Source organism: Carassius carassius, chromosome 20, assembly GCF_963082965.1.
Source record: "Carassius carassius chromosome 20, fCarCar2.1, whole genome shotgun sequence".
In the NCBI taxonomy this organism is placed as follows: Eukaryota; Metazoa; Chordata; class Actinopteri; order Cypriniformes; family Cyprinidae; genus Carassius; species Carassius carassius.
Window position 1 is genome coordinate 27,203,438 of NC_081774.1, and position 23,243 is coordinate 27,226,680.

General features: G+C 38.6%; 1 protein-coding gene across 1 annotated transcript in view; it reads left to right on the forward strand.

Annotated features, from left to right (window-relative positions):
• LOC132096758 (ephrin type-B receptor 3-like) overlaps window positions 1–6,035 on the forward strand; it is a 41,348-nt gene extending 35,313 nt beyond the window's left edge. The window contains exons 15-16 of the mRNA XM_059502346.1: window positions 1,817–2,010; window positions 4,745–6,035. Coding sequence (XP_059358329.1) covers window positions 1,817–2,010; window positions 4,745–4,853 — 303 coding nt within the window. The 3' untranslated portion in view covers window positions 4,854–6,035. The remainder of the gene's footprint in view (window positions 1–1,816; window positions 2,011–4,744) is intronic.
• Window positions 6,036–23,243: the final 17,208 nt, after the last annotated feature.

The following is a 23,243-nucleotide window of genomic DNA, read 5'->3' on the forward strand; positions in this document are numbered from 1 at the left end:
AAAAATGTATATATACAGTATATATATAATAATAATAATTATTATTATTATTTTTGATGATTAGAGCTTACAGCTCATGAAAGTCAAAAATCCAGTATCTCAAAATATTAGAATATTGCATTTGAGTTTCATTAAATAACCATTCCTACAGTATAAATTCTGCCTATCTCTTGTTCTTTGAAACCACAATAATGGGGAAGATATCTGACTTGGCAATGGTCCAGAAGATGATCATTGACACCCTCTACAAAGAGGGTAAGTCACAGAAGGTCATTACTGAAAGGGGTGGCTGTTCACAGAGTGCTGTATCAAAGCATATTAAATGCAAAGTTGAATGAAAGGAAGAAATTGATGACCAAAAGGATGGCCAAAAGCTTGAGAATACTGCCAAGCAAAGCTTATTCAAACACTTTGGGAGAGCTTCACAAGGAGTGGACTGAAGCTGGAGTCACCACGCTCAGATGACTTCAGGAAAAGGGCTACCAAGCCACATCTGAAACAGAAACAACGTCAGAAGCGTCTTACCTGGGCTATGGAAAGAAATAACTCAACTGTTGCTCAGTGGTCCAAAGTCTTCTTTTCAGATAAAAGTTCATTTTGCAATTCATTTGGAAATCAAGGTCTGGAGTCTGGAGGAAGACTGGAGAGGCACAGAATTTAAGCTGCTTGATGTTCAGTGTGATGTTTCTGAAGTCAGTGATGTTTGGGGTGCCATGACATATGCTGGTGTTGGTCCATTGTATTTTATCAAGTCCAAAGTCAGTGCAGCCGTATACCAGAAGATTTTGGAGCAAGCTTTATAGATATGCTGATTTCCTTTTCCAGCACGACTTTAGCACCTGCCCACAGAGCCAAAACTACTTCCATATGGCTTGCTGACCATGATATTACTGTGCTCGATTGGCCAGCCAACATGCCTGACCAGAACCCCATATGGAATCTATGGGATATTTTCAAGAGAAAGATGAGAAAGAGTCAATCCAACAATCCAGACGAGCTTAAGGCTCAATAATACCTCAGAAGAGCCACAGGCTGATTGCTTCCATGCCACACCACTGATGCTGTCATTTGTGCTAAAAGATCCCCAACCAATTATTGAGTGCATCAATGAACATACTTTAAAGAACTTGAACTTTTCTGTTTTGCAAATCCTTTTTTTATTATTATTGATCTTAGGAAATATTCTAATATTTTGAGATACTGGATTTTATACTTTCAGGAGCGGTAAACTCTAATCATCAAAATTAAAAAAAAAAAAAAAAAAAAATCATTTTGAAATGTTTTACTTTACATGCAGTGAATCTGGAATATATGTAAGTTTAACTTTTTGAGATAAGTAACAAAAACAATAACTCTTCACGATATTCTAATTTTCAGAGATGCACCTCTATATGCTGATCAATCGGCATTTTAATTAAAAATCACTATATATATATTATTATATAAATTTTATATAAATATTTTTGTGCAAGCAAAATATTATTATATTCCTTTACTTTGACTATGTGGTGAAATGTCACAGACAAATTCCTGACAGATTTCATGAGATCCATCCTTTCACATTTAATACTAATCTCTTTTATCAAAATATTTATTATCTCTATTCAGTGCTATAGTTTATGCTGTTTTGTCTATATTGCAAGCACAATACTATGTGTTTTATTCTCAGATGCTCTTATTTTCAACCCTATTAGACTTTATTATGGTTTAACGCTTATAACATTCTGTTCATATACTGTATGCCTAATAAAGCTCTGCATAATGCAGAGTTTGTCCTAAAGCAAAAGTGTAATTGCTCTGTCTGTTGATGCTGTAGGTAATGAACGCAGTGGAGCAGGACTACAGGCTGCCTCCTCCCATGGACTGCCCCGCAGTGCTGCACCAGCTCATGCTGGAGTGCTGGGTGAAGGAGCGGAACATGAGGCCGCGCTTCGGACAGATCGTCAGCACACTTGACAAGCTCCTCCGCAACGCCGCGAGCCTCAAAGTGCTTACCAGCACACACTCAGGGTGAGCAGAACACAGGCCAGATTAGACACGGGTCAATTATGGCTTTGACTTACAGGGAAAGACGGGTCTTCCCACTGATATATATTTGTGGAATCCCAGTTGGCAGAGTATGTGGCAAATAGTACACAAATAGTTATTGCTACTTTTACTGCTGAACACGAAAATGTATTATAATGAAGAAAAAAAATTGTATTGCTCAGATGTTGCTTTTTCATGATTCAGGATACGTAGTGGAGTTTGGAGGTATATGTCATTTTATTATCAACTTGTCTCAGATATATGAAATTAATTATCATATAAAAAAGTAAAAAAAATATATAATAATAATAAATACATTTTAATCACATTTTCTTTAATTCTTTAATTGTTTAATAAAAATTCACTTTGTCACTAAAATGACTAACAAGTTGCAGTTGCAAGATACATTCACTTTTGCACAATATACATACAGTTTATATTACAAGAAGTAAAGTCACAGTTGTGATCACATTGTGCGACGTAAAGTCAGTTACAAGAAACAAACTCAGTTTCAAGACAAAGTAACATTGTGATATTTACGTAAAATGACAATTAGAAGTCGTAATGGTGCGATATAGCCACCTAGCACAGTATAAAGTTGAAATTACAAGAAATAAAATCTAACTATTTCCAATACAAAGTCACATTGTGAGACTTAAAATGACATTTATGAGAATGAAAGATGCAATGTGACCAATATGTAAAGTCACATTTTGGGATATAAAGTCACAATTTTGAGAAACAATGTTGCGATTTGAAAAAGACAAAGTTCCAAGATAAAGTCGCACTGTGACTTTTAAAATGACATTTACAAGAATCAAAGAGGCAACTGCGATATTTAACATTGTGGGATATAGTCACATTTGTGAGAAACAAAATCACAGTTGCAATAGTCACATTGTCACAAAAAAATCACATTGTGAGATTTTAAATGTCAACTATAAGTCGCAATTGAAAGATATCTTTTGTGCAATTTACAAGAAAGTAACATTTTGAGATTTGAAATACCGTGGCTCAAAACATCTATAAAAATAGCTCAAAATAGAAATAGTGGTATATAGTGAGGGTATAGCGTTAAAAATGAATAAGCACTAAACTGAGATTGTCCAGTCTTGTAGAAAATTGAAGAAGATAAGTTCTCGAGTTTCGTGACATTTAACTGATGTTTGTAAAAATAAGCACAGTTTGAGACATTACTGAGACCTCGGCATAACGGGATGTGGGATTACTAGGGAGAAACGTCTGAGAAACAGGAAACTTTGCTCTTCATTCTGTCTCACTGCAGCCTAGGAGACACAATGGAGATATTAAAAAGAGATCAATCTTTCCTCCGGGTAAAGCACAAGCTGAATTTTTAAACTGAACGTGGCGAAAAATACCTATCACGATAAGCTTACCATCACCCCCCCCACCCGCGCCTCACTATGCAAATCATTGTTTACCGTGTAGGGCTCCTCACGAAAAGCAGTTTCAACCACATAAATTATCCTGCAAATAAATGCAATGCATAACACTGCTGAGTCTTAGTCAAAATAAGCAAGCTCATTTCACTTGCGTTTGTAAAGGCTGCTCTCGCCTCGAGCGCTTTGAACCGCACCGTCTTGGGAACGGAGTAAAGGCTGACTTACACACAGTGCAGTGCCCTTTCCTCTTCACTGGCTGCTGTGTCTGCTCGCTGGGGAAGCTGGTTAGGTTCAGACTAGGGCTAGCGGAGGTGGTGGAGAGAGCTTAATAAGGGAGATGGAGGAGATGCTAAAAGAGAGCAATGACTTTAATTAGTCGGCTAATAAGCTTTTTAATGTGCCGGCAGTGGAGCCCCATGCCTAACGGTTGAGTGTGTACGGGTGCATGTGTGGGCACGTCATGCCTCCGCGTGATGCTGCATGCTGATGGCCTGTGTATGATTCATTTATGTTTGCATCTGTATGCACCAGCAGCCCTGGTCAGGCTTTTGACATGTCATGATCCAATCTCCAGAGACAGCTGTGTGTCTGTGTGCGTGATTACTGTTCTCACTCATCAGTGAGAGTGTACACATTTGGCCTTTTTTATTAGAAATTGATGGAACAGTTTACCTCAAAATGAAAATACCAACGTCACCCCTCTCATGTTGTTCCAAACCTATATATGCTGATATTTTTCACTGTTAATCAATATAAGGAAATTTTAAAAGAATCTTTACACGGCTCTTTCTGCACCAGAGTTGTACTTCATCCTGAATTGAATTGAGAATGGCTCCAATTCAGTTTCTAAATTAAAATATAGTAGCAGACAGAACTGAGACAAATATATGGGTGGATGGGTTAATGGATGGATGAATGGATGGATGGATGGATGGATGGATGGATGGATGGATAGATAGATAGATAGACAGACAGACAGACAAATAGGTGGGTGGGTGGTTGTATATGGATGGATGGATAGAGAGACAAATATATGGGTGGGTGGGTGGTTGGATGGATTGATAGGTAGTGATGGATAGATAGTTGGAGGGAAGGATGGATGGATGGAGAGACAAATATTTGGAATCATGGATGGATGGATAGATTATAATTAATTTTTAATGTGGTGTGTGACAAATTCAAATCAAATTGAAAGGGTTTTTTTGACATTAAATAACTATGCCTTGAAACTAAAACCTTCAGTGCTGTCATATGTCAGTGTTTCTGTTTCCTGCATTAGCTGATTTTTGTATTTTGTACTTCCCTTTCTGTAGTGATCTCTGTCGAGTTGGCGGGACTCTGCCGGGCCATCAGAGGAAGAGTATAGGAGATGCACAAGACATGAAAGAACAAATGAGCCAAACTCTGCCCATACGGGTTTGACTGATTAAAAAAAACACCTGCTGAGCCTCCAGGCTAGCAACAAATTCCCATTTGAAGAGTAAACCTGACTGGGACAATCCATAAAAAGCCAATGGAAAATTACTGGAGCCGACTATTGCTTGAAGAGCCAATGGAAAACCTGTATACTATTTGGGACAGTGTTGCACCCCTCCCAAGGAGCCTGTGGAAAGCTATGGTGTGTCCAATGGAAAACTCTATGGGCCTGATGGACAGCCTGTGTATGGGGCACCTGGGGAGTGCTGGGAAAACACAGCACATGTTAATTGGAATTCTGTATGATGGCGCCTGAGGCAATCGTCTTTGTTCTTTCCTTCCCTTTTGTCATGACTTTCTCATGTTTACACTGAATTTTCATTACATGGATCAAATTGACGACGTTTCTACTTCTCAGGTTTAGTTTGCATGTTTGCATGTGTTACTCTAATGGCAAAAAGCGATCACTCTCTTCCATAACTCCAATCCCTTCCATTCTTCCTCTCATTTGCTGAGGCCACAAACGATAAGACGGACTCGAGAATTATAAGATAACTGTAATAATGTTTTAAAAATGTATTAAATGTAAGCCCGGGCTGTTTGATGTTGGCTTGAGGATATTTTGCCGCTCTTTTTCCCTCAAAGACTTGCTTCTTCTGATCTTTTCTTCATATTGAAGAAAGGAAGAGAGGAGTGGAACAGGATAGCCAGGATGGACTCAAACTGAAACTTTCAGAAAGAGAAGAGGACATTTTCAAAGAATGGAAAGTCCTTTAAGGGCGAGTTGACTTTAAAAAGTAGACTGATACGATTCAAGAAAAGTGTTTTATTTACCTCTGTTGTATTTTGTCTTCCATGAAACGCTCTTGAGAGATTTCTCCACATGGAGGACTTTGGACTGTGATTTAAAAACTCTTGTTTTCTCTGCCTGTGAGCGAGGGGGAATTGTACTCTGTGTGTGTATACCTGTGTGTGTGTGTGTGTGTGTGTGTACAGTATGCTAATGTGTGCTTGAGAGAGCCAGTCGAGCTCTACAGCTTTACATGCATGCCATATTCCAAACTGAAACCTATCCGAGAGGTGAGACAACGACAGTTTGACTCGAGAGCTGTCGTTTGATGAATATTCCACTTATTTTAATTCAGTCTGTTCAAATATGCATAACTGTGTAAATAAATGCCTCATAAGAACTGAAGAGTCATCGAAATGATTATAATGGCTGATTTACGAGACCCATGACACCCACATGAAATGTTCCAAACTACTTTATTCAGTGCATACTGCAACAAAACGCTACATTACTGGTATTTGTTTCACACCCTATTGCACATGCAGCAATAGGCAATAATCAAATGACAGTTTCCCCTAAAATATTTCCCCTCTCATATGAAGCATTAGGAAGTCAAGTTCATTTCAGTGAACGAGTTTGTTCAGACAATTCATATGGTTCAAAAAAATAACTATTCTCTCACTTCCGCTAACTGTCATACATGCAAGACATTCCAGGCAGAAGACGTAGGACGTATGCGTTGTGCATGTGCTTTGAGCAAAGGAAGAAAGTTTCCTTACTTCAGCAAAGGAAAGCCAGTCAACTCTTGGCTTATATCGGATCCTCCTACATTTTTCTTTACAAATCCTTGTTTTGTGCTTCTAATTCATAATCAGTGTTTTGTTTTACTCTCTCCTCCACACTTCTGTGTTCATCACTAATCACTGGCAGGTGCACTGCACCTACATCCTACATCATTCGACAGTTAGCGGAAGCATGAGAAAAGTGTTTATAACGTTTTGAATATGGATATTTTTCATACAAAAACGCATCGATTCGCTACAGGCGGCCTTCATTTATCTCCCGGGGCCATGTGAGGCACGTTTTATGGATGATTATTTGAATACTTTTGGAATATTGAAGAAGAAAAAAAAGCCTAGTGCCAAGCTTGGAAGAGCCAGGACAATTTTTAATATAACTTCGATTGGATTTTTCTGAAAGAAGAAAGTCATTACACCCAGGATGGGTGGATTGAGTAAAACATTGGTTTACTTTTTATTTTTGAGTAAAATAACCCTTTAATATTGCAGTTGATATTCGTCATTTAAACATATATATCAATTCAACTATTTAAAGGTTAAATATAATAGCTACATTTTGTTAGTGGCTCTTTCAAAAAAGTAGCTTGACTTGAGTTTAACTACATAAAATTTTGAGTCGCTTGTTGTTTGACAAACTAATTTCAAGATTCCTCTATACTGCCAACATAACACCAGTCCATGCGCGCATCGTCGTCCAACATCCAATTATCCACAAGTTTGCCCTTATACAGTATATAATAAAGTATAATCCCCCTGAATCGCCAGCACTTATTTCTTTACGAGCAGACTTGGAAGGCTGTTTGTCAGTCTGATCAGAGCTTCTCTATCTGTTGTGTATCCCCCTGATTTCCCAAGTCAGATCTCCCTCTGCGCTGAAGCTCCGCATTCCCCACGCTGCACAAAAGCACGTTTGATCTTTCCAATTACGCCGGCCGCTCTGTGCAAGCCTGCAGATCGGAGAGAACAGCTTGGCAGCAGAATTGGTTGCACATCAGGCTCTTTTACTGGCGGAGTTATTCGCCCAAAGGTTCAGATCCATGTATCTGCCTGTGCTGCTGCCTCATCAGGAGAAAGGGACTGTTTGGGCCAAAAGTGCAGTAATAATCACAACGCGTGAACTCTCATTAAGATGGTGGAGGGATGTGTGTGTGGTTGGTTGTGTGTTTGTGTTTATGTGTGTATGTCTGTGAAAGAGGAAGGGAGAGTGTTAGTGTGGGTGGTGGAAAAACAGTAGCTTTGTTCCAAAACCTAGTGAGCTGTCGTACTGTTTACTGCCTACATAAGCATCCTGACAGTAATGAAACCTCATAGGTGACCACTGCAGAACACTACATAGGCAGGATCTTTACATATGTACAAACAAATGGCTCAGTGCAATGGCTCTATATGTTAGCATGCTGCCCACAAGGCTATTGGTGCTGTACTGATTATATTTTAGCATGTTGCTAAGCTAAACATCTTGAAAGTCAATTATTGACTATTTTGAATTATTGACTATTTAAAAAACAAACAGCATTCATGCATTTTAATAGTTACATGTTAGCATGTGGCTAAGCCTAATCTTACAAGTGACCGCTACTACATAGGCATCAACTCTATATGCTGCAAATAGTATTTCACACAGCCTTGATTTTCCTCTGATTTTAATGGTTGCATGCTTTTTGCTAATCTAAACAGCTAAACACTCGGTGAAATCATAACCTCACAAGTGACTTGGCTAACACCATGTTGCTAAGCTAAACACCCTGGAAGTCATAACCTCACAAGAGGTTGTGATGATAGGCTATCTCTGCATAGACACTAACTCTATATATGCTGCAAACTTATAGGACACCATCGAGAAGTCTGAATTTACTGTTACTTTTAATGGTGGTATTGTTTGTTAGCATGCTGTTAAGCTAAAAACCCTTAATGTCATAGCCTCACAAGTGATCGTTACAATATATTCTATATACTGTAGGCAGCAATTCTTCACAGCATTCCACACAAGAATGTATTTTTTCCCTCTAATTTTAATGGTTATATGTTAGTATTTTGCTGAGAAACTCTACAAAGGCAGCACCTCTGTATATGCTGCAAAACAAACAGCATTTCACACAGGAACCTCAATTTTTCTCAGATTTGAATGGTAATAAGATGTTAAGCCAAATACTGTCAAAGTCAAGTGACCACTACAATATGTTCTATGTAGGCAGCAGCTCTAAATATGCTGCAAGCAAATAGCATTTCACACAGAAGCCTCAATTTTATTTTTGAGATTTTAATGGAAAATGTTAGCAAGATGCTAAGCTAAACACCCTGAAAGTGACCGTTACAATACTGCATATGTTGCAATTTTAGATATGGTGCAAACAAATTGCGCACAGTTTTTCTCTGATTTTGATAGTTTTATGTTAGCATGTTTCTAAGCTGGTATTCAGTTACATGTTAAAATGTTAAAAAAGAGGTCTTAGTGTTTTTTTAAACACTCTGAAAGTCATAACCTAACATGTGACCTCATAACTTTTTTTTTTAACATTCTTATTCTACATGTTGTGGGTGTCATTTTAAATTACTTTGAAATATAATTTAATTATTTTCAGTATTCACATAAGCACGGCTATTTCTAATCTAAAAATTATTCTCATTACATCCTCCTGGATTTATTTTTCGTTGTGCTTCTTGAAGTGCATTCTGGGATTGCCATCTCTGTGGAGAATACTGTACATGTGATGCTCCTTTAGAATTTGGCCAGAATTAGATATCTAATGAGGCAGCATAATTAAGATTGGAATTAAGGTTTGGAACAGCCTTCACATCGGGAGCGTGCCCATCATGCCTTAGAATGCTGCCTCCATAGTTTTGGAACAGTGCATGTGAGTTTGTGTGAGGACAAGGAAGACGCAGACAGACGGCCCGAGAGTGTGTTAGCATCTGTGCTGCAGGAGAGAAAGATAGCAAATAAGAGTGAATGGTGGAGTGTAACTGCGCGCTGAAGACTCAGGGGGTTGTCAGAGACACATCACGGCATGTTGCAGAAGTCGCGTCGAACGTATAAGTAACGTTCTCTCTGTACGTCTGTAAGTGGAAGCTGTCAGGACATGCTTGTTGACTGTCGGCTCAGGCTCGAAATTCCAATTAGATGGACATGGCAGATTCGGCATGTATACGGGATGGAAAACAGCTCGCGGTACAGTTATCTCTACAGATGTGGGAGGATGTGCCGACCTCTTTCAATTTCAATGGGTTTTACACTGATGACAACTAGATTTTTTTTTTTTTTTCGAAGAAAATGTGATCGGTGCTTGCAGTGCAAAAAACAAGCTGCCATGATGCCAAAACATTTTGGGTGACTGCCAGAATGTTGCTATGCAGTTTACAAGGCGTTCTGAGTCATTGTCATCACGTTGAGAACAAACCATATGAATTGAGGTATAATTCATGTCTTTAGTGTGGAATGAGTTACACAATGAACATGCCTATATACGTATAAGCAAAAATAACAGTAATGATTTTACCCCAGCATTTACTGCTAATTACAATTCTGTTCACTGCTTCAGTGGCGCTGCGTAATTTTCTGTAGCATCGCACCTCTCCTCATGGATAAGATGATCTTTCTTAGAGACCGTTCTGCCCAATTGATTTCCTCCCACATACACACGGGAGCAACACTGTGACACCATCACAGCATCTACTGACATTCATGCTCCTTCACAAGTGTTTATCCAGCGTCTACATGACAAGAGAGTGCAGAAACAGGCGGAGGTGTAGATATGAATGCACTGTTTGTTTGTACTTGTTTATTTAATAACCAGACACAAGAATTACATGCTTGTTACCTGCCGCCCATGTAAAGGAAACTACATAGAGTAACTATGTGTACAAATTGCTATTTGAGGTTTCTTGTAACTTAAATTAGTTAAATAAGTTAAAAGTAATTGTACCTATTTCTGTGGTTGACAAGTACGACAACCTAAGCCAAATGTGTTGTTGGTTGACGGAGATTGATTACCATTTAGATCTAAAACCGGCATTTTCAAATGCATCATCTGTGACGGCTTTTGTTCTCTTTTAGTTCATCACACTCTATAGCTTTTGTGAGAGCGCAGTGTGCGGCATGCAAATATGATTGAATGAATGATGTCATCGCGCTGCTTACGAATGAGCGGGAAATCAACCAAAAGTAAAGGATACAAATGAGAACGCTAATTTCGCAACAACCTAATGAGGTTTGAATCTAATGTTTTGGTGCACTTTCTCAAAGCACTCACTTGTTTGGTTGTGGCAGTTTGAGTATATTTGACCACATAAACATCTACACTATGAAGGTCTTCCGTTTAAATGTATTTTCTACCTCTGGAAGAGGTTAAAAAAGACAAGCTGGCTACTCCATTTACACCTGCATTTAGCATTGTCTACTTGTGATTGAATTGATGAAAACACATCTTAATACCTGTGTAAACAGAGCCCTAGTGATGGCAATGAAATGTGGGAACACTAGTCACAAATCATTTGTAAATAATTTTTTCGGCAATAACAGTATAGCTATTGGTTAACATTATTTTCCCTGCCCACACAGCCTTGATGACATCAGCTATAAATGAAAGTTGTTTGAGACGTGGAGCCTTCATTTTGATGAAAGAATACAAAGACAAAAAATTGTTTCTTTCGAATTACATGCACCAAAGAATCATAACAGTAAGTACAGGAATGTGTGTGAAGAAGATAAATAGCGTACATTTTGATTCCATGTGATTTGAGGCATTCCATAAGATTTAAAAAAAACACAGATAACGCTATTTTATGAAGCTCAGCCTGTGCATTCCCCACGTGAGGTCTCAACCTTTCGTCAAACACTCCTTGGATTATTAGTGTGGACGTCAAGCTCACCTAAACCTGCAATGTTTGAGTCTTCGGGGCACAGGGGGAGCTGACCTGAGACCAGCCTTTAAAGGCACATTTAATGCCTGTCATTTATATTTATAGGGCTCTTTGACTTAAACACCTAGTGAAGCGCTGCAGTCTTTCACTGCCCGCCTGAATGACTGAGTGACTTTCACCTTAGAAGGGCGACATCCCTCAGAATGGACTTTTAAGTGCTAGCACACGGGCTTCCAGGGGCCAGATAAAGACTTTCTTACACTAGAGCTCAGTCGCATTTTGGAAAGCACAGATTAGAGTCCCTCTGTTTGCCAATGGGATTTCAGAGGTTTGGGACCCCCCCCCAGTGGTGTTCCTGCCAGCAAAGCCAGATTGTAAATCAGAGGAGAGAGGCAAAGAGAAGCAGGAATAAAGAACCAGCTGGAAGCTCATACATTATCCTTGACGTCAACATACAGTAGGGATATAGGCCTGTGGAAAGCACAGAGGGTTCTTTTCAGAGGCCTAATAGGCACACCAGGTCTCAGGGACCTGCTGAGGAGACCACCCTGCTCAATTCCTATCGACTTTGACAAAGTGAAGTGGCCCTCGGGACATTGGTGGGAAACCCTGAGAAAATCTGCACCGCGTCCCTCCGAGTTTCCCTTCTCCGCCCGCTGCATTTTTTTCCTCCTTATTTCTCTTGTTCCTTATTCTTTCCATCCGAGCTGCAACTAACATTTGCCACCTGAGTCATCCAGACAGAGATGGACCAGATACTCCCTTTCGATGAAGTCATGCCAATGACCCTTGTCCCTCCCCCACCTTCCATTTGCGCTCCTATCCTCGCCTTCAGCAGAGATATTAATAGCATCCGCTCCTGCCTTCGTTTGTTTACCGGCAGTTGCAAAAATGGTCTATAATACAGTACGCTGTGATATATGAATGCTGCATATAGGCTCTGTTCCAAAACCTTTGGGCTGCCCTTAACATCCTAAACGTCTTGGAACCTCATCTGTGACTCATTTAGAAATCTCTATATAAACAGCTACACAAATAGCACTCAACATTGGGAGATTTGATTAGTTATCTAAACAGAATTTGACATTAGCATGTTGCTAATGTTGTGATTACCTAATAATTGCAAAAATACATACAAAATTTATTAAAATGAATTGTTACTTTTAATTGATTTACATCTATCTATCTATCTATCTATCTATCTATCTATCTATCTATCATCTCTTTCCCCTTTTTCATGTGCAGGGCTCCATAGGGGTTAAGAGAGAGTCTTCCTGTCAGGATGTATAGTATACTTACATTTTTGAACTTATAGCCTTAAAAGTATACTCCTTTTTGTACCGAGCAGTCAGCACATGCACAATAGAAAATTTCATCCTTGTCCCATGTCTCCACCATTTACGTCCCAAAATTGCAGGTGATAAAAATGTATTTTTGCTTGTTTAAAATAGAGTTGCATGAATCTCTCTGTCCACTCATACAAGTGTTTATTAACGCAGATGTCTATTGTTGTCGCGGTCTCCATTAGTTTCTTGTTTTTGTAAGTCACATTCATTTCTTTTTCATGTACTATGCTGATGAGAATCATTTGAGTCGCACGCATCGTACGCATATCCTAGAATACATGTAAAAATTTAAGTATTCGACCAATAAACTTCACCATGATGTTTTCCAACTTCAGATGAACTGTTGTTCACAGGGACCAGTGTTAATACTGAGTAAAAATAGAGACTGAATTAACTAAATACAATTTCTTCGAATAATACTAAGAATAAAATTGAGCTGAGGGTCAAGCTGTGTTGTTGTTGATGGCTGCCTCAACAACATCATGAAAATGAATGAATTCCTGGAAATTTCTTGTTTTGGTCACCAGCAATTCCAAAAAGAATGTCCATGTCATATGCATTGTATTCTATGCCAAAGACTGACGAGAGATAATGATCATTTCTTGCAGTGCTTGTTAAAATACTCCCCAAAGAAGAAATATGAGTGCTCTTATCATTTTGTGGACAAAAAGCACTCCAAACTTCACAGCGATTCAGAGCTATATGTAGGAAATAAACGCCCACCTGTTATCTATGTAGTTAACCTCGGGCCGCTATATGTCATCTACCCACTCAATAAACTTTGACAGGCAAGGCACTGCCAAAAGATGATCATTGCGAAAATGTAAAGTCTCAATGCTATGAAAAATAAGGTTTTTTTAGCTGTTTTCAAAGGTTTTACGTTACCGGCTATGGGAATACGCTTTGACTCAACGCCAGAGACTGAAAATGTAAAACAGATTCCGGTAAGAATAAGGAGAGACTTCCACGTTCAGGAAAATGTGGATATTTGGGGTTTTAAAATGCTGCCTCCATAGACAGCTCACTGGGTTTTCAAGCACAAAATTCCACGTGTCTCTGATGATGAGGCCCACCTTTAAGAGCAGCATTATGCACTTGTCCACTCTAGATGCACTCTAGTCATTATAAAAATGCAGTGAAATTCCACTAAAATATAATCAAGAGCATTGGATATTTTATAGGGCTCTGGTATACAGCAAAGATGGTGTTAAAACGAATCAGTGGCACAAATTAGTAGAGTCCACCCTAACCCAGGGTCAAATGTTTTTGGGGATGATCCAAAAAGCAATTAAGAAGCATGCGAGAGGAAATGCGATGATTGATTGTTCTCCGAGGGCCGTGTTTTACAATGCCCCTGTCCTTGCCGAATGGTTGCTATGGCAACAGGAAGAAGGAGGTGGACTTCAGGAGCGGGAGAGGATGACAGATCAGTTTTGGAGAGTATTGACCCTCTGTTCTTTTCAACTTGTCTTCCATTCGATGCTGTAGCGCGGAATACTGCATTTTAATCACCCGATTTAAAATGGGATTCATGGAACGGCCCCAGCAACTGCTGAGTCACAGCTTTCATAAGACAAATGAACTTTCGTATGTGAGTGGTGAATGATATATGCATCGTGCAAGACGTCTGAGCTCTCGGAGATGGATTTACATGCCATTTGCGAGTCCGTTTAATGCCGTTCCACCTCTCAGGGAAGTGATGTGCGTTCATGCGAGCTGAAAATATCAGCGCACCTGAAGTCACGAATTAAAATGTTTGAGTTGATGCAATGATGACGGCCCTGACATGCTTTGAAGTACATTAAAGTCAATTAACGAGTCTACTGCGCTGACACGGTATGTAGATTTAAAACAATCATAGATGCAGTTAACCTTTAAAAAAATGACGAGGAACCAGGGCACTTAAATCTCCAGAGATGGCAGTGTACATATTACCTAATATTATTCTCGAATGAATCAAAACCACTTATTGGAGTTGTTGCATTTAAAGAACAATGTGGCAATGATCAATTTAGCATTTGGCCTTAATTGGACTAGTCAGTGTACCTGTCTATTTGTTTGTTTGCTTGCTTGCTTTTAAGGCGTGAGGAGGAAGTATACTTGAATCCCATCAGGGATGACCACCCAAACAGCAGCTGTGCTTTCTACCACCCTGAAACTGCCAAAGCCGTCTTCAAAGCGGTGGGACAGATGTGCCCCGAGATTAGTTTTTGGCAGACGAAGTGCGTCTGTTCGGGCGGCTGATCACACAAGGTTGAGTACTTGTATTCAGATGGGAACTTGCTTTGGAGGACCAGGTGCGTGGTTGCAACAAATAAACTGACTGCAAATGAATTCCTATTGTCCACAAGCTGCGTCTGGCTATAACGCCCAATTACATGAAGTGTGTGTGTCGCCGAGAACAAAGGAGGTAGAGCCTAGGAGAGGGAGATATGATCAGAATGGAATATTAGTCTGCCCTTTACTACACAGAATATACCCTGTACTACATTATGGATTAATAAATATAGGCTACATTGTTGTCACATGACCTCACAGAGCACAACAGTAAAATTCACATTCATTAGTTACAAAAACTGCATTCTTCCATCTTAGAAACATTGCCAAGCTACAAAACATGTTATCTGTTTCTGATGCAGAAAAGCTAGTTCATGCATTTATGACCTCTAGACTGGACTATTGTAATGCACTTCTAGGTGGTTGTCCTGCTTCGTCAATAAACAAGCTACAGGTAGTCCAAAATGCAGCAGCTAGAGTCCTTACGAGGTCAAGAAAAAAATGATCATATTACCCCAATTTTACAGTCTCTGCACTGGCTACCTATTAAGTTCCGTATCAGTTACAAATTATCATTACTTACCTATAAGGCCCTAAATGGTTTAGCTCCTGTGTACCTAACTAGCCTTCTACCACGCTACAACCCATCACGCACCCTAAGGTCACAAAACGCTGGACTTTTGGTAGTTCCTAGGATAGCAAAGTCCACTAAAGGAGGTAAAGCTTTCTCACATTTGGCTCCCAAACTCTGGAATAGCCTTCCTGATAATGTTTGGGGTTCAGACACACTCTCTCTGTTTAAATCTAGATTAAAAACGCATCTCTTTCGCCAAGCATACGAATAATGTATCTCTTAAATTGTGAGTGTAGTTGCATCTGCATTTTTATTCTTTAGCTTGGGTTAAACTAATTTTACTTTGTTGGATCAGCAGCTATGCTAATGATGTCTCTATTTTGTTTCTATGTTTTGCCACGGGATTTACATCCCGTGGTAACTAGGATTTACACAAGCTCCAGTCTGGATCCAGAACACCTGAGAAGAGATGATGCTGACCCTCAGAGGACCCCAGATGATCCTAACCTTGAATCAACAAACAGAACTAACAATTATTGCTACATGTGTGACTGCATCATATAATTACTATTAATTAATAATATTGATAGTTCATCGTCTAGCTGACTACGTCTTGTATTATTATTATTTTTTTTAATTTTTTCTAAAATCCTGCCAAACGTGCACAAACTACTAGCTACTACTAAATATTGTATAAACATAATTTTCTGTAAAGTTGCTTTGTAACGATTTGTATTGTAAAAAGCGCTATACAAATAAACTTGAATTGAAAAAAAATTGAAGTTACTATTACATGGCCATGAATAAAGAAACAGGATTTTTGCTTGCATAATTGTTTCGTTACATCATCGAATGCATTGCATTGTGGAAGACAGAACCTAGTGCAATGTGCTTTTTGCTAAATGTAATAGGCCAGTTGGTTATTCATACCAGAAAATTTGCATACCATGTACTGTACAAACTGTATATGTCAGAAATAGAACTATGCTAGGATGCTATTCTGACCACAGCCAAGAGAAATGTCAAAATAGAAAAGTGTGAGGGGACAAAATCAGTGTGTGTATGAGATGGGGAAGACATGTGATGTTTGAAATGTTGGATTTAGTGGCATCTGTTGTGGAAGTCAGACGCCACCAGAGGAAAAATTCATGGAGTTATGGCACTGGAAGATATAGATGTTTGTTTCAACCCTATAAACTAAAGGAATATTTCCGGTTAAGGTTAAATTATATTGACAAAATGTCAGAGTAATGTTCAAAAATAACAATAATTCATTCCTTTGTTTGAAAACATTTACATCTCAAAATTACAGTATGGATGCACAATAACATATCAGTTATCTTTCTATGCAGTGTTTTTGTATTATTATTATTATTATCGTATCAGACAACATAATTTATCAAGTTGGACATGCTAATTTCCAGATTTTTTTTAATTTTCTTTTTTGTCATCTAGCAATTACTTTTTTACAAATATTGTTAAATGTTATCTTTAGCAAATCTTAAAATAAATATGTGGATCTGTGCATTCTTTGGTAATGCGTAACCAGATGTTCATCCACCAAAAAAAGTAATTCCAGCTCGAAAAGAACAATTTAGACGAGTTATAGATCAAATACTAGACAATTTTACTGAATTATTCATATAAGTGCTTTAAATAAAAATACTGGCTTCAGATTTCTGCCTTTAATCCCTCTGGCCTTTGTAAGTGCATTACTTTAAACAAGACTTTCTGTTTGTTTTATAAAGGAACGAGTCAAAGTTATTTTCAATGGTAATTGACAGCATACCACAGATACTGTTGCTAGAGTTTGAGCTGCATTTAACCCAGAATATTTTTTTAAACAAATCACAGGGGACAGCGTGAAGCCAGTAGGCCCTCGGGGGGGGACTTTGACGCCCTTCAAACGTCAGTACTATCGTTTAACAGCATTATATTATGAACCATTTAGAGCAACCTACTGTGGACCAACTGTGGAGTTGTAACCCCCTGAATTCATAAAAGCATGTCCTTGAAGAGTTTTTCCCAAGAAAGGAGGCCCTCTTACTTACAGTTAGCAAAAACAGACTGTGAAAGTGACACTGCGGCGGTGCTAAATAAGTGTAATCTCATGATTATATGATTAATGGTGACATGGAGGTTAGCTGGAATATTCCTTTGCTCCTGCAGTGACACTGCCATCAAAGCTCTGGCATGTAGACAAGACTGAGGTCCCTTTAATCAGATTTGCTAAAGTGAAAACTCTCCTGCGCACAAAGGCACCATTGATACGTGGTGGGTGTCAACAAAGGAAGAGCTTCGACAAGGGGAACGGGGGGTAGCTGGAGAAAAGAGTGGACTCGGATGGGGGGAGGGCACTAATGAATGGGTGCATCTCATTGTAAAGTTAACATTTGTATGGGCCAGACGAATCTGCCGGAGGACTGCTGAGGAGCACAACTGTCACTCAAGCACCAACCCAACATGTCAGCAGTATCTAAAACTGCTTAAAATCATAATGCAGAAGAATATACATGGCTTTGGGAACTTGACATGAGACATCCGAAGGAAAATGTGGACTTGTTGGTCACTTATTGTCCTCACATTTTTGCTTTAAGAGGAATTGGATTTTAGAATTTTTCTTATATGTTTTTTTTTTAAACAAACAATAAGTCATGATGTATAGATCAGAAGAAATATTTATCATTACTTATTATTTCTACTGAAAATAGTCTTTACTCCACATTCTTTTTAGTGGTTGGCTTAAAGGTGTTGTATGTAGGATTTACACCGAGTGGTTGAACTAGGTATTGCTGTCCAAATTCAAAATATTGGAGATGTTTTTTTTTCACCAGGCCCCTATTCCTCAGACTTGGCACCAACGGGAATAAGTGCACTTGACAATGAATGAAATGAAATAGTGTTTTCCGCCAACTGTTAACCCGGGATGCCAAAATACAATTGGTTAAACTGCAAGTGGGCGGGTTTTACAAACCAAAACAACTACAGACATTCCGGCCCAGAACGTACATTTTCAAAGGAGAATAACTGACTGTAGCATAGCAAATATTTTAACTTAGCATTTTTCTTAAATATCTGCAAACATATTATGGTATTTCTATGCTTTAGTAGAGTCAAAAACTTACATACAGCACCTTTAATTAAATTATTTAGTGCATGCATAATTGCCACTTGGGTTTGGTTAAGCAAATTAGCATTAGTCAAATACATTTGTGCTACCCTGAACAGTTTAGACCTCAATCTGCTGTCACAAAGGGGTTGTTTATTGAGAGACTGATTAACTACAAGTTCACCTACGTGCTCTGCATTCATGTGCAAAAAAATTGCATTTGCCATCGGTTTCCAATGTAAACAGCGTGTCTCACATTATATTCTGGATCAGCTGAGGACTAGTATACAGCACCAGAGGTACTTTAATCCAATTCTGGAAGTCTGAATTCATTGCTTATATTTCGCCCGCTGTCTCTGTCACGGTATTATGTGTGGTGGCAGGGCGCACACAAGCTCCCCTTTCACAGTGAAAAATCACACAAGGCTTTGGAAATGAAGTTACCAATACAGGGACAGCAGATTCAATTAGGGACAAAGCCCTGGACAACAGTGACCTTCCACTGGCCTGCTTCTCCTACAATGTATTCCAGTTGGATTGAATTCAGTGGGAAATATCCTTAACCTACTGTAAGTGATATCAGATGATCTGTAGCCCAGCAAAAGACCATTCTACAGTTCTTGCGCCAAACATACCCTCACTGGATGCATGAGATTTGAATTTTTATGAGTTCATTTTGGAATAAGTTGAAAAATTTTCCAGATATTAATATCAGCGTGTAATGTTTCTTTAATGATGAGGTCTGAACGCATCTATTGTACGCAGATTTTCCCAGCTCCGAGGGAATGTGTGCAAAATCCCGGCAGCGCATAAATTAGTTTTCTCAACAATACCTGGAACGTCTACCACAAAAAAATACAGGCCTGCTTTGAACAAAATAAAAGGCTTGCAAAAACGGATATGACAGATTCTCATCAAATTTGATTTTCAAGGTGTGCAAGCGTCTCCGAGACGCCAACCCTAAAGAAATGTAATTTCCACACTTGCATATTTAAAAGACCCGCTGGAGTGAAGAAAGAAAAGGAAGGAGAAGCTTAAAATCTTTGTGGATAGAAAACAAATAGACGTCTAAATTGTCAATGCGCAGTGTGGCTAGGGCGACAAAGCCGCCTGCACTTCAGGTTCAGTCTTAGTGCCAAGAGGACAGCTGGAGGGCCGCCATGTTTGTGTTAAGGGAGAAATGGTGATACACAATGGCAAATTGGACTGAAGCCCCCCAGCTGAGCCATTGTGTCTCCCACTGAGTGCCGAATGATAGAGATTCCTGAGAAAATGGCCTGTGCTCACAAACGCACGCACATGCTCGTGCGGAAAGAGGATCAGCGAGGTGTGCGTATAATAAGTCCAACACAAAACCAGACGTGCAGAGGCTTAGACATGCAGATCCACCCTGCCTCATTGCAGCGCCATAACCTAAACCTGTTTTCTATCAAAATAAAGCTGCATAACCGCAGTAGAGTTCTCGCCTGAGCAGTTATTCAGCGCCATTTCTGCCGTTCGATTGTTGCGCTCAACGGTTAATTAAAAAACATCAATAAGACCCTAAGATACATTCATTTGATTGTTTCATTCGGGTGCAGTTGTATACTTCACAAGTGGACAAATGGAATCATTGTTTTAAACAGCTTCTGGACAGCTGACAAAAGCAGATTATGTACATTTTTTTAAGTTTACCCCCTCTAGGCTAAGACGTAGCCAGTCGCTAACTGCTATCTTTGTTATTGCTGAGTTGCACACAGACTGGCTATTGTGTAAGGCAAAAGATAGGATTTGCATGCATGCTAGACAGGATTACACACTCCAGAGTCTGGGTTGGGAGCCTGGGCCTCGTTTCCAATGTCCCATTGTAGACATATACTGAACCAAAGAGGAAAACATCCTCAAAATGAAGCAAACATTACAAGTTTATGTCTAAAACAGCACCGAAATTAGCACCAGACTAAATCCCACAACCTTGTTTGGGCAGACTTGTTGATTCGTGTTGTTACGGGCCGGACAGGACTAATCCATTAATCCCTGGTGGCTGATATACATATCAACTGCATTTTAATCCCCCTCCACAGGACCACAGGGCTGAACGTTCAACCTCCTGCATAATCCATTTGATTTCACGTCTGCAGTTAGCACGTACACGGCCCGTATATATGTCCTTTTAGAGGCGACAGGATTGCTTTGACCGAGTCTCCTGTGGTGCTAGGTGTGAATTTGCCAGAGTACAGCTATTGCTCGCACACCTCACGGTGACCTGCAGCATTAAATATAAATGACTTTTAAATAATACATTGATACACAGTGGTGAGATATTTTCTGCTGTGCTGCTATCTGTGTGGGGTGTCAGCTCAGCCATTAACTAAAAGTAACAAGTGGATTTGTCATGTGAAGTATTACTCAAGTTGAAGGCAGAGGAGGAATTATGCAAAGTTGGACTCTTGCAAATGCACAGGAACCAAAAGGATTGCAACGAAGTTAAACATTTGTGGAGTACTGTTGATAACCACTAAAATGTATTTATGCTTGCTTAGAAGTAGTGCTAGTAATAATTCATTAATAATAAATACGTACATACGTAAATAAATACATTGCATTACAATATTTCTGAAGCAAAATTTCTGTAATAATATTAATAAACTGGATGTTTTTAAAATACACAATAACCAGATTTATATCTGGAATAAATCCAATATTAAATTCAATTTCTTTTAAAATTTAAAATGAGTATTGCTTATTCCACAGCTAGATATATTTTAACCACTCTTTACTGAATTAACAGATTTAAGCTGATTCTAAGCAATATGAATAATTCATTTTTAAAATATGGTATTACATTCATAATATTAATAACTATTGAATGAAATCTAACAGTTGCAGACTGTGCCTTTTTTAATGTAGAAATACATTTATTTCATTCACAAATATGCATTACCTTAAGTTTATTAGTTATTTTAAAACTGTGTAAATATTAAACTTTCTAAATATTTTTTTTTGGTGTACAGTGAGGCACTTTTACAGATTCAATAGCATTCCCATAAGATGTATAGAACAAGACTGTTGACATGATTTTAGTGTGGAAAAATCATAAAATGTGAAATTATATTCAATCTTATATTCAATTCAAAACTCTGTCGCCATGACAAAATTCCATAAACCCTAAAACCCCCAAATCACATAAAAAATTTAGTTTTAAACAGTTTTACAGCATGAAAAATACAGAGGACCAGAAGAATCAATGTTTTTTTTATAAAATTCTAAGGCTCACATTTCTTCCTTTAAATTCCACATAAATTGGCCCCATTCATAATTCACAACCTTGATTTGTGCTTCTTTTTTAAAGGACGAGTCAAAATTTATTTTGTGGTAGAACAAGGCATATTCAATTTCCAAAAAAAATTGTTAATTAATTTCATAAAATAAATCACCATTTGATGACTTTTGAAAGAAAAAAAAATAGTTTAGCAATGTTTTGTTACAAGGCGAATCTGTTGGTCAGTGTAAGTCTTTCTAATATCATCCCACTGGATTTATTTTCATGATAACATTCGACGAAGGGAACCATCTGACTGGTTGACTGGCTCATTTTGTCATAATGACTTATCTAGGGTGGATGAAGTCCTGGGCACAAGCCCCGGCAACATGGCTGCTTGGCTCGCAATATGGCAGCGGGGATTATTAAAACTAATAGATTACCTGCCAAACAGAATGAAGACAAATGGAGGCGGCTGCATCACTTCAAGGTTGATTTTTATTTATTTATTTTTTTTTTGTGTGCCGTTTTTCAACTGACACTGCATAGCTGTTTTCGGGGAGCTAATGAAAGGTATTTTTCTCACATGTGAGCACAGGTGATGCGGTTTAGGATCTAGTGAAAGAAAAGCCCTTGTTTTTCAAGCCATGAGTGTTTGTGTGTATGTGCGTCTTCTGTGCCCTTCAAGACGACGACGATAACGCAATTAGTCATCGATCTCTTGTTGACCTCCCATGGAGTCCTTATCAATTTGTAATAACTTCCATGTGCACTTCTAATGCAATCAAGGGGCTGTCTGTGAAAAGCACAGCACAGGAACGTCCATCTGAGTTCCCACAGAAACCAATCACAGCTAATTGGTAAGAAAAACAAAGCTGATGACAATTTAGACACCAAAATCTTGGTTTTCGCTCCAGCCCACTCATCTGTTGGCAGTGTTGGGAAGGTTACTTTGGAAATGTAATAGGTTACAGATTACAAGTTACCCTGTTTAAAATGTAATAGTAGTGTAACTTTTTCAATTACTTTATTAAAGTAATGTAACTAATTACTTTTGAGTACTTTTTGATTACTTTTCTAAATTTGTGAAAATTAAAGAATAATAAATGAAAGCATATACACCAACTTAAATACATTTATCTAATAAGCATGTTACGTATTCTGTGTAATAAACTCCTGAAACATTGGTGTTTTTTTTAAACTGCTGTCTCTTTGTATATGATGATAGTTTTCTCAAAATAAGTAAAATGCACATGAAGTGACACAGAGCAGTTCTAGAAATTATGTTTATGTGCTTGTGTACTCCTATATTGAGATGGCAGAGGTTGAAAACACTGCGAGCTTCAGTAGGCCTATGTGTAGTAAATGAAACCATGTCTTTGCCATTAATTTACAGGAG